The following is a 12,910-nucleotide window of genomic DNA, read 5'->3' as shown; positions in this document are numbered from 1 at the left end:
ACTTTGGTTTCAAAGAGTTGTTCTTTTTTTTTTTATTTTTTTTTTTTAAGGATTAGAAAGAACTACACTCTAGAAATCCGTCTGTCCTGATGAGAACTCTGGGGACAGGGGGTGTACTTAAGTAGGGGAAAATTAAGGCATATTCTACTTGCTAAGGAAGTATGCACTTGATTCCTCTTTTCCGGTGTCCTAAGCCAAGTTAAGCCAAGGGTTTGATTTGCAAAGTGCGGGAGAGGCTTGAGAGAGGAGACTTGTTCGTTTCAGTGAATGGGCCACTCGACAGCCGTATTTCTCCCGGGGGATAGTCCAGGTTCATGAAGGAGGGTGAGCTTTCTGATGGTTGGTTAGGTAGCTTCTGGGCCAGGCTGCCGCCCACCTGGCCGTCTGAAGATGCTCCTCGGCTAGTTCCCGGCGTGAGCATTCTCGCCCTGCCTTGCAGGAAGCCGGAAGGGAGGTTCGCCAGGGAGACACGAGCCTGCATGCTATAAAGCCCGAAGAGGAAATCTTGTAAAGTGTGAGCGTGCAGGCTTGGGTCCCCTGCCCCTGGGCCCACTCCATGCCCCTGGTGGACAACCTATCTGCCATATTTGGGATGTAGCACCTTCTGACTGACCACCGGGCTCGTTCAAGAGAAATATACCCATGCTCTGGGACTGTAGGTGCATGGTTGTGACTGCGTGTCGTGCAGTCATCAAGGTGAGGATGATCTCGCTCCTGAGTATGTGGTCGTCTTCACAGCCGACTGCAAGATGCTCAAATCGTTGATAGGATGGACAGGATGAGTGCGTCGCCCAGGCTGTGAGTGCGTGCGTCTGGCTTTACAGACGCACTCTCCACTAACAGGAGGTGTACGGGGAACCCCAAATGACCAGTCAAAAAATGTAAACCTGCACTGAGGCAAGACCTCGTATCGGCAACATCAGACACAACATAGAAATGAGAGAAGAGCTACTGTCCAGCCGTTTTAACCACCAATACCCATTTATTTTAATGGAAAAAAAAAAATCTCTGCATTCTATATGCTCCAAAAAGACTTACTATTGAAACAAATACAATATATGGAACTCTATCTGCATAATTTCACTACAATAAAGACAACAAAGGACTCCTACTTCCTATCGAAGGCGAACTGAAAAACACAGGTGCAAACGTAGATTGCGTAAGAAAGCGTGGGTGTGCATGTGTGTGCATGTGTGTGCGTGTGGTTAAAACCTTTAGTAAGCAACTGTATTAAAATATGCTAAGACACTTACCTTACCCTAGTTTGTGGCGCGCTCTAATAAGAAGCCACGGGCTGTCACTAGTTTTGTCTGATAGAAAAATTTGGCGTGAGCTTGGATGGTTCCCTACAGTTTATCAACGAGAAGATCACCTTAGTACGGGTTCTAGCTTTTCTCTTAGTTTTACATGCTCACAGAATAAAAATCAATTACTTCTCATACATAATGAACATCTTTTATTTTCAGGTTTGCAAACAACGGTAGTCGGTTCACACAAAAGGGTACTTTTAAAACTACCTGTGTTTAGTCTATTTTACGCCTGTGTATATGAAACAAACAGTGTGTATGTGCATAAAGGTATGTCTATACATGTGGGCATATATGTGTATACACGCGGTTCCTGCTGACTGCCTCCCGTGCACGTAGGACCCCCACCATGAGACGTGCAATTGTACGTACATCAGGGAGAGAGAGATTCTCCGCCATGATCCGCGTCCTCGTAAGAATCCGTGGGACTGGATTCAGGACACGTACAAATGCAGACAGATGCCCACGAAATAATATTTGAGCCCTTTTCTTGGCGTTTGACGGTAAAGTTTGCTGCTCTGCTCCTCTCTGCTTTTTCTGAGGATCACGGCATAGGATGGCAGTGAAAAATTGGTTGCAATCCTTTACTGGAGAGGAAGGACTTCTGTCTGTGCTCTCCCTCTCTGCAGACCTGCCTGGCTGGTCGTGGCAGTGTTCGGACCGAACGGGACCGCGCAGGAGCGTCGGCTCTGGGGTCTGTACTAATGCCCAGCTTGATGCTGAGGCCCTGGGCGGGGGGGGGGGGCAGCTGCATCACTTCCATCCTTTTTTTGTGTGTAACCTCTCAATATCAAAACTAGGCTCCTTCTGTATAGTTTCTCTCTATAAATACTGTGTATATACACATACAGATACTCACACACGTACAAATACTAACCCACAGACGAAGCTGTATGTGTGGAAAGCTGACTAGCAACATGGCGACACATCAGAAAAAGCAGTCATTGTTCCTGCTTCCTGCTCCCAGAAGGGGCAAGTTACACGCCATGATTTTTCAACTTTCAGGCAAATCCAGAAGATTCCGCTAAGTAAAGGAGAAAGGAAGATTGTGTCAGAATGGTGAAGAACAGACCCAGTGGTATCGCAAAGAAAACAAAAATCTGGAACAATTGAGGCCTAGTTGTGAAGTTCGAGAGCTGTAAACTGCAGTCTTCAGGTTTGGATGGTCGGTTTTTTCTCTTTCTCTTTTTTCTTTCTCCCGTTGCTATGGAAACGTGGTAGTCAAGCTTCGGATGTCAGGAGTTCTCACAGACCTGAATGGAAGAGATTCAGAGCGAAGTCAAGGAATATCGCAACTGGATTGCAAACGTCTTAGCTAAATGTGAGATAAATGGCTGATAAGAGGTGATAAACACATTCATAAACACGGCACTGCCTTGGGGAAGAGAAGGGATAGCTCCGGTGGTTTATGTCTTAAAAAGCAGGATCTGTCTGAAAACGCCAATGCCAAGCCCTTCATCTCAGACTGACCAGCGGGGACGATCTCTGCGACGTTGAGCCCTGTCCCTTGCGCCTTAGCCCGGAACCCGGATGTCTTATGGACAAGTTGACGTGGTAACTTAGAGATTGATGATTATCATCCCAGAAATTAACTTTTGGTCACAGAGAAGAGTGAGAGAGCTGTTAGTGGTTCTGCAGACATGGCGTATGACTCCTGTGGCTGTGGTGACAAAAGACCACTTAGTGCTTAGAGCTTAGTGGCTCAAAATACCAAAACTTAGTCTCCCACAGTTCTGGAAGTCGGAAGTCCAAAATGCATCTTAGAGGGCTAGAGTCAAGGTGTTGGCAAAGCTGTGTTCCTTTTGGGGGCTCCAGCAGAGAAGCCGCTTCCTTGCCCTTTCTGGCTTCCAGAAGCCCCCCTGTATTTGGCTCATGACCCCTTCCTCCAGCTTCACGGCCTGGACTGTCTCATCCGAGAGTACTGTTGTCACCAAAACTGTGGTTATTCTCTAAGATGTACACCAGCCTGGGTCTCCCCTCTGCCTGATAATAGCACGAGCTTGGTTCTCTGCTGTTTTTGCTTTATTATTAGTATAATATCTTGGGTTTGTACAGGGGAATGGTACCACTAAAACTCATGATATAATCAAAGAAATAAAAATGTGTAAAGGTCAACCTACGACAGAAGTGTAGTTCCTGCTGGAATGAACCGATGGCTAGAATATAGTAGATTAATTCCGTAAAGCTTGGGCCCTTTCATTCAAAACGTGCCGAGGAGCTGACTGGGGTATAAAACACACCTAATTCTGTACCCCGTTGCTTTCAGAGGGGAATCCTATCATTTATCTGCTTGGAAAATTTAAAACAGCTTCTCTACAACCAGATACAAGTCTTTGTAATGTGACTCAAATATAAGCAAGATGATACCGAGAAAGTTAAGGCTGTTTTAATAACACTAATTTGGGTGCAGTTTTTGGATGTTACTTCCTACACCCAGGGATATTTACATTGTTTGACGGGTGAGTTTCTTTGCAGTTAGGCATCTCCCCAACTCATTTAATTTCCCTTTTTGGCTGGCTTTTTCACTGTCCTTGTCACCATTATCTTAAACTCCAGTTACTCAGGCTGCAGCAAATGGTATTTGCAGATTCACCCACGTTTGAAGAAAGACTCGAAAGGAACAGATTAAATGGCATCCTGAATTTTATTTAAAAATTTTCCAGGGGTGCCTGGGTGGCTCAGTCGGTTAAGCGGCCGACTTCAGCTCAGGTCACGATCTCACGGTCCATGAGTTCGAGCCCTGCGTCGGGCTCTGGGCTGATGGCTCAGAGCCTGGAGCCTGCTTCCGATTCTGTGTCTCCCTCTCTCTCGGCCCCTCCCCCGTTCATGCTCTGTCTCTCTCTGTCTCAAAAATAAATAAAACGTTAAAAAAAATTAAAAAAAATATTTTCCAGTGTGGTACCATGACTTAAAATAATTTTGGTCATTGACGACAAAAAAAATTTGACTGAATAAAACCCACTAGGAACACCTGGGTGACTCAGTCAGTGAAGCGTCTGACTTCAGCTCAGGTCATGATCTCACGGTTCGTGAGTTCGAGCCCCGCATCGGGGTCTGTGCTGACGGCTCAGAGCCTGGAGCCTGCTTCGGATTCTGTCTCCCTCTCTTTCTGCCCCTTCCCCGCTTGCTCTCTGTCTCTCTGTGTCTCAAAAATAAACAAACATTAAATTTTTTTTTTTTTAAACCTCACTAAATTAAACAAGTCTCCACTCACGGTTCAAATGAATTTAGAATGTCACAGAAGGGTCCTACCTCTGAGGGCTGTTGACTTGATTACATGAGATAGTCTACACAATTTATGTGAAGCTCTTGGCTTTGTTTGTGGGTGGCACTTAGAAGCCCTAGGAGGTCCACTGTCACTGTCCGTGGAGCCCACCACTTTGAGGGACCACAGATCCTCTGCAAAGATGACTCAGAACCACCTGGGGGCAGAGGGCAGCCTGCTTCATCTGGGTTTGGTGTTTCTCCAGGCCCTGTCTCTGCCCATAACACATGTCACCATAAAAAGGAAGAAAATATTGATGCACTCAACGACACGGACTGTATGATTCCATTTATAGAAAATCCAGAAAAGGCAAGAAAGCACTCAGAGAAGGCAGATCAATGGGGGTCTGGATTCAGGGGAGGGGATCAAGAACAAAGGGCATAAAGAAGCCAGCCGGACCTTGGTTGTTGGTGTGGCTACACCAAAACTCATCCAACTGTACCCTTAAAATGGGTGAATTTTATAGAATCCAAGGATTCTATAGAATTTTATAGAATCCAAGGATTTTATAGAATCCAAGGAACACTTTAACACAAAGCATTAGAATGAAAAGTATTGTCAGTGGCTGTTTTGCTCATCTTGGTCACGTCTTTCAACTTCTTCACTGTGATTGAGATTACAGTTCAATTCCCCCTCCTTGCCAAAGAAGAGACATTTCATTTTGGGACTTGCTAATATGGTTCACCTGAACTGTCTTTTTATGTTCTTGCTATTGCTGATTAATTAAGCCTAAAACAATGTTCAAAAGGCTTTGAGGATGATATGCTTCCCTGGAGCTGCCTGTGGCACACGACACAGAGCCCTGCGAACTGCCCCCCAGACATAGGCTAGTAGAGACGCGAGCTTGCCTCATCGGGAGGGTCCTGGGGGAGCATTTAAGCATCTCTTTGGTGCCATCAACAGATACCTTCAACAACAAAATTGGCAGTAAAATTAATTTCATTTACATTTTTTACTACTTTCAATGTCATTAGTTTTATTTCCTTCAGTTTTAGCCGTCAAAGACGAAAGTGCAGACCTCTCGGTTCACTTCTCGTTGCGATAAAGCCTTCTATGGTATCATAACAAGGTGAAATGTTTTCATTACTTTTCTTCCATGAGGAGGCGGTCTAATGGTGGAAGCTGGCCTCACTGCTTACTCACCCAGGGAACTTTCAGAGCACCTTCTCATCTATAAAATCTCTAGGCCAATGAAGGAAACAAAAAAGCCATGGAACATCAGGATGTTTGGTTAATGCTAGTCTACCTGGATCCGAATATTATTTGAGGAGAGGAGAAAAAAAAATATCCCCCGCCACGTTGTATGATGAGCTCACTGCAGTTTTATGAGCAATGCTGTAATGGAGGTGTTCGCACACTTTTCCTGTAAGGGGCCAGATGGTAAATATCTCCACTCTGCAGGCCACACAGCCTCTGTGGCACCCGCTCAACTCTGCCGTGTTGCAGCAGCAGGCAGGCAACGTGTAAGTGAACAGCTATGGCTGTGTTCCAATAAAACTTTATTTACAAAAACAGGAATTGGGCCACGTTTGACCCTTGGACAGTAGTTTGCCGACTCCTGATTCAAAGAAACATCAAGCAGAGTCTACCAGATCCCGAAATTCTTTCAAGGACTATGGCTGAGGCAGGAAGTTATTACCCTTGCACTTTATAATCTAGTTGAGTGCTTGTAAACACCACTCCCCCACCACCTCCACCTAACTTAGTGTTTTAGGCCCATTTCTGTGCAGTCTCTTGTCAGTATCATGTTAATAGCTACACAGGTGGGTTGGCCACTTTGAGTTCTGCTCTTACGAAAGAGTGGCACGCCCCACGGTTACTTATTCCTGCTAGCTCTAACCCAGCTCCTCAGACATCTTATTAGCAAAGTCCTTGTCAGGAAGAACCTCTCCGGCTAGGTATATAATACCACAAGAACCATTATACTTGGCAGGCTCTAATTAAGTGAACAGTATTAAATAACCTTATGCCTTTAATATAGGGACAGATGGAGATTCTTTCTGAAGTCAAGCAGGTGAGCATTAATACCTGTTCTTGACTCTTTTTTGGGCTGATACTACCCGGGTTGTGCAAAACATCAGAGGGCTAACCGAGTACCTTTCCAGCTGTGGAGAAAGATTCAGAGCTCCCTTCTGAGGATGATTTTGACGTTACCTCCAGGGGCCTCACCGACAGTGGGGAGGCTGAGTGCTGCGAGGTAGGACCGCTCTTTTTGTGAGAACAAACAGCACACCTGACATTTCATAGTACGCACACATCTGGCTTTTCTCGATGACACTGTTTTGGGTATAAAATGAACATGAGTTCTGGGGCACCTGGGTGGCTCCGTTGGTTGAGCGTCGGACTTCGGCTCAGGTCACGATGTCACAGTTCATGGATTCGAGCCCCACATCGGGCTCTGTGCTGACAGCTCGGAGCCTGGAGCCTGCTTCGGATTCTGTGTCTCCCTCTCTCTCTGCCCTTCCCCTGCTTGCACTCTGTCTCTCTCTCAAAAATAAATAAACATTCAAAAAAATTTTTAAAAAATGAATGTGAGTTTCTTAGGAGTTACCTGGCAATTCTGCCTTGGAGTTGTTGTGATCCTAGCGGTCAGCTGAGAGAGAAGTGGGCAATCTTTGGGGACCTGCTCACCAATGGCCTCTGTAGGCCTTGAGTTTCTGAAGTAGGGGGCCCGGGAAAATTCCTTGTTGATAAGAAGAAAGTACTGCCCCATTATTTATATTCCTTTTAATCTACACAAATAGGTTAAGTTGTACTGATTTTCATATATGGATTGGGAGTAGCAGGCACGTGTATTTTTAGTATTAAAAATATTGTGTAAATATATGCACACACTAGGTCTGTGTGGAGGCCACTGTCACCTTCGATGTGGGTTCCACAGGCTGGATGGGCCTGGGAATGTGTATTTCAACAAGCACAGGTAGGAAGTCTCCATTTTATGTTTTTTAAGAAAAGTTTTTTTTAATGTTCATTTCTGAGAGACAGAGTGCGAGCAAAGGAGGTACAGAGAGAGAGAGGGAGACACAGAACCCAAGGCAGGCTCCAGGCTCTGAGCTGTCAGCACAGAGCCCGACATGGGGCTTGAACCCATGAGGCGTGAGATCATGACCTGAGCAGAAATCAAGAGTCAGACACTTAACCGGCTGAGCCACCCAGGCGGCCCTCCTCGTGGGGCTTTTACTGCTTTGCCCCGCACCTCTCTCTGTGGACTCACTGTGGTCCATGTGCTCCCGCTTCCAGGTGGCAGGCGTGCTCCCCACGAGCCTGCCGTGCTTATCCAGAAGGCCCTGTTTGACCATCAGGCTCTTCTGACCCGCCGTTGGACCTAAACCCCACTTCTAAGGGCCGGTGTCTCTCTCCATGATGACTCTCTCGACCTTGGCTGCCGTGTCACAGTCACGGGCAGAGATCCCTGCTGCGGCCACTGATGCATAGCCGTGCAGGCTGCTTCCCCTTGGTGGTGATGACCGCCACCTCCTGATTGACTGTGACGCCGTCCTCAGATCGGAGGGCACCTGCACGTGTGATCTGTGCCCCACGGCAGAGTGCCCTCCTCGCATCGTCTTTCACAAGCGGCCGTTCATGAGAAGGCAGCGGGTTTTCCAGAGCGTAAAGGGCTCACTGCACGTGGCTCTCATCCTTGTCGCTGTCATACTCCATTGTCACCAGAGTATGAACCCCCCCCCCAAAGTTCCTGCATCTGACCCCCTATTCCCAACAAAAAACCCAGCTGCACACACAGCATCCGAATATAGGTGCCGGCCTCACGACTCACCTAAGCGATTCCTCGTCTTTCGGGATGATGTGCCATCAGCCTGCTCTCGTGTTTGGTCCACACTCCGAGCTGCCCCTTCACTGCAGCAGGAAGCGGCGGTGGCTGGAATAAGGCGCCTGTCAGAGTTCCTGGGGCCCCAGAAGGTTGAGTCCCCCCCTCCAATAGCATCGTGTAGCTGGACAATTCCCACACTGCACAATGTCGAGATTCCTCCCCCCCCTTTTTCTCCCCCTTCCCCTAACCCCATGGTCTTCTGTTAAGTTCCTCAGGATCCACATAAGAGTGAAAACATATGGTATCTGTCTTTCTCTGTACGACTTATTTCACTTAGCATCACACTCTCCAGTTCCATCCACGTGGTACAAAAGGCCAGATTTCATTCTTTCTCATTGCAATGTAGTATTCTATTGTATATATAAACCACATCTTCTTTATCCATTCGTCAGTTGATGGACATTTAGGCTCTTTCCATAATTTAGCTATTGTTGAAAGTGCTGCTGTAAACATTGGGGTACAAGTGCCCCTATGCCTCAGCACTCCTGTATCTCTTGGGCAAATTCCTAGCAGTGCTATTTCTGGGTCATGGGGTAGATCTAGTTTTAATTTTTTGAGGAATCTCCACACTGTTTTCCAGAGCGGCTGCACCAGTTTGCATTCCCACCAACAGTGCAAGAGGGTTCCCGTTTCTCCACATCCTCTCCAGCATCTATAGTCTCCTGATTTGTTCATTTTGGCCACTCTGACTGGCGTGAGGTGGTATCTGAGTGTGGTTTTGATTTGTATTTCCCTGATGAGGAGCGACGTTGAGCATCTTTTCATGTGCCTGTTGGCCCTCTGGATGTCTTCTTTAGAGAAGTGTCTGTTGATGTTTTCTGCCCATTTCTTCACTGGATTATTTGTTTTTTGGGTGTGGAGTTTGGTGAGTTCTTTGTGGATTTTGGATACTAGCCCTTTGTCCGATATGTCATTTGCAAATATCTTTTCCCATTCCGTGGGTTGCCTTTTAGTTTTGTTGATTGTTTCCTTTGCAGTGCAGAAGCTTTTTATCTTCATGAGGTCCCAGTAGTTCATTTTTGCTTTTAATTCCCTTGTCTTTGGAGATGTGTCAAGTAAGAAATTGCTGAGACTGAGGTCAGAGATGTTTTTTCCTGCTTTCTCCTCTAGGGTTTTGATGGTTTCCTGTCTCACATTCAGGTCCTTCATCCATTTTGAGTTTATTTTTGTGAATGGTGTAAGAAAGTGGTCTAGTTTCATTCTTCTTCATGTTGCTGTTCAGCTCTCCCAGCACCATTTGTTAAAGAGATCGTCTTTTTTCCACTGGATATTCTTTTCTGCTTTGTCAAAGATTAGTTGGCCATACTCTTATGGGTCTAGTTCTGGGGTTTCTATTCTATTCCATTGGTCTATGTGTCTGTTGTTGTGCCAATATCATGCTGTCTTGATGGTTACAGCTTTGTAGCTGAGGCTGAAGTCTGGGATTGTGATGCCTCCCACTTTGGTCTTCTTCAATGTTACTGTGGCTATTCGGGGTCTTTTGTGGTTCCATACAAATTTTAGGATTGCTCCAAAACATTTTTTTAAACATTTATTTTATTTTTGAGAGAGAGACAGAGCACAAGTCAGGGAGAGGCACGGAATCCGAAGCAGGCTCCAGGCTCAGAGCTGTCACCACAGAGCCCGACATGGGGCTCAAACTCACGAACCGTGAGATCATGGCCTGAGCTGAAGTCGGACACTTAACCAACTGAGCCCCCCAGGCACCCCGGAAGTCTCCATTTTAAAACCCCCCTGGCAGTCTAGAGGAGCTGATGAGTGAACAGCATCCTGCCATGTGCCTTGGTTCGTCAAAGCAACGTCATCGAGAGTCAGGCTTTGCTGTCGTGTAACTGGGTTTATGGTGGGTGATGTGTGTGAGTGGCCACTCAATTATTTTCTCTCCTCTCTGTGTACACACCCACATGCACCCACACAACACTTTTTTCTTTACGATCACACGCGAACCACTCCTTGCTAGTTTATCCAGGCTCTGCTAGATGTGAGTTCCAATTCTGCCTCGAAACCAGACCCAGCGCGGGGCTTGCCGTCTGCCTAGCACTCCCTTGAGAAGCTGGTGGAAAACAGATTCCAGGTTACTGCAATAGCGTCGATCGTCGAAGGGCACCGTAAATAATCATCGTGTGTCTGCTGATTGAGGAGTACGCTCCACAGGATTCATCCGACGGATCCTGTCTAGCAGTTGGAATGAATGCACTAGGGCAGGGGTGACTATGGCCGTTGGGCCACAGTGTGTTTGTGTGGCTCTCGAGCTGAGACTGTGTCTCAAACTTTTGTTGTGCCTGGCTGGCTCAGTTGGGTAAGCAGTGGACTCTTGGTTTTGGCTGCAGTCACGATCTCGTGGCTTGTGGGTTTGAGCCCCATGTTGGGCTCTGGGTGGACACTGTGGAACCTGCTTGGGATGTTCTTTCTCTGCCTCTCTCTGCACCTCCGATGCGTGCACGTGCTCTCTCTCTCTCTGCCCCTTCTGTGATGCTCTGTCTCTCAAAATAAATAAGCTCTGAAAAATGTTTTTCACTCTTTTAAAAAGTGGTAACAAACAAAAGAGTAAGTGACAAAGATCTGATGTGGTCCACAGAGCCCAAAATATTTGCCGCCCAGCCCTTTGGGGTAAAAGTGTGCCAACCCCCAAACGAGACTAACGTAGATCGATCTTGGAAAGGTAATGTGGGGAGAAACAAAGGCAAGTCACAGAACATCGTGCTCAGTATAATATGAATTACATAAGGTTTTACAAACTGCACAAAATAGAACTATAAGTGGTGTGTGTGTGTGTGTGTGTGTGTGTGTGTGTGTGTAGTAAATGTATAAACTAACATCTGGACACACTCTAAGTCAAGATAGTATTTTCTCTGGGGAGAGAGAATAGGAAACGAAACTGGGGAGAAAAAAAAGGGGATTTCACCCTTACCTATAATATTTTATTTCTTGAATAAAAAGGAAGAAGAAAGAAGAAAAGAAAGAGAATATATTTTCTTCCATCTATCCTTCCTTCCTTCCTTCCATCCATCCATATATCCATCCATCCATCCATCCATCCATCCATCCATCTATCCATCCATCCATCCATCCATCCATCCATCCATCCATCCATCCATCCAATGAGACACTTCTCATTGTAAGATGTTCTCCTTGGTTCTCCCTCCAGGATGGTGGCTCAGCACAGAGCTTTATACAGAGTAAATGTCTGATGTTGGAATGTGTAACTTCCTGTTGACCCCACTTACCACTGTCACCAGGATGTAGTAACTTCTGGGGCTTTTTTTCCCTAACCATCAATTTCTCAAGTTCCTAATTCACAACCACCTGATAACTTCCTCCAAATATAAATACCAGAGCCCAAGTGGCATTACCTGTATGTGAATGATTGCTAAGGTTTATGTTGGAGAGCATTCCATGCAAAGGAAATATTTGAGACATGCATCTATTCATTTAATGCTCACATTTATATTACTTGGCCAAACCATTCATTTGTTTAAAATAATACATCATTATAGTACAGAGATTACCACCAGTCAGTGAAAATATGCGTGCAATACGCATTTCTCTACTTTCCTACGGCCCAGGCTCCATCCATGAATTCTCATGACTGCTCTTAAAAAGGCACAATACCTACTTTAACCTTGCAAAAGAGAATTCTGCACACTGCAGAGAGGAATGAGGCCCTGCCGGACCGAAGACCTAATGCGGCGCATTCTTGTTAGCCCAAGTTCAGTGGCGCTGGCAGGAAGTTTTTCCCATCACCTGGTCTGTGGGTTACACTGAGCGTCTTCACACATTTCTTTGGAGTGGCTGGAACCCTTTTACATGTAATACTTTCTATTATATGGACATAACCCAAGAACGAATGCTTCCTCTGGGATGAATCATGCTGACGGATATACGGGAAGCAGTGGCTTTGGGGAAGTTGCGTGTTCGTACTTGTGTGCGCCCTGGATTCGGGCTACTTACAAGCCAAACTGAAGAGAGAGGCGAGCAGGACCCAGGTCGCGCTGAAGTGCAGGGCCCCCGCCGCGTTGCAGTCCACTTTGGAGTTCTTGCAGGAGCATACTTGTATCCTGAGGTCTGTGACGTTCGTCATGGGCGGTTTCCCTGAGTCAGTCACCATGATGGGCAGGTGGTAGTTGGCTTTGTTCAGGTTTTGGAGGAGGCTTACCAGGGCGTGCGTATCTGTGGGGGACCAGAGGACCTTTGTGAGAGAGGGTTAGACTTCCCCGAATAAAAGAGTCGGGTTTTGGTGACTAAAACCACACCAAACAGGCATTGCACGTTGGTTTATAACCCTGGGAGTGTTTAAACTTAAATTCATTTGGGCACCTGGGTGGCTCAGTCGGTTAAGCGTCCAACTTCAGCTGAGGTCACGATCTCACGGTCCGTGGGTTTGAGCCCCGCATTGGGCTCTGTGCTGACAGCTCAGCGCCTGGGGCCTGCTTCAGATTCTGTGTCTCCTTCGCTCTCTGTCCCTCCCCTACTAACGTTCTGTCTCTCCAGCTCTCTCAAAAATGAATA

At 46.5% G+C, this 12,910-nt stretch overlaps 1 protein-coding gene and 1 pseudogene across 1 annotated transcript in view; both read right to left on the bottom strand.

The window, feature by feature from the left end:
- Positions 1-1,436: 1,436 nt before the first annotated feature.
- CDH13 (cadherin 13) overlaps positions 1,437-12,910 on the bottom strand; it is a 1,040,036-nt gene continuing 1,028,562 nt past the window's right edge. Inside the window, exons 13-14 of the mRNA XM_040443437.1 lie at positions 12,353-12,571; positions 1,437-2,560 (exon numbers count right to left, since the gene is read on the bottom strand). Of these exons, the coding sequence (XP_040299371.1) occupies positions 2,553-2,560; positions 12,353-12,571 (227 nt within the window). The 3' untranslated portion in view covers positions 1,437-2,552. The remainder of the gene's footprint in view (positions 2,561-12,352; positions 12,572-12,910) is intronic.
- LOC121010041 (H/ACA ribonucleoprotein complex subunit DKC1-like) lies at positions 7,695-10,521 on the bottom strand (annotated as a pseudogene).

The sequence above is a fragment of the Herpailurus yagouaroundi genome, unplaced genomic scaffold, assembly GCF_014898765.1.
Source record: "Herpailurus yagouaroundi ecotype Mexico unplaced genomic scaffold, PumYag 190, whole genome shotgun sequence".
NCBI classification, from domain to species: Eukaryota; Metazoa; Chordata; class Mammalia; order Carnivora; family Felidae; genus Herpailurus; species Herpailurus yagouaroundi.
This window is presented reverse-complemented; position numbering and strand designations above follow the sequence as displayed.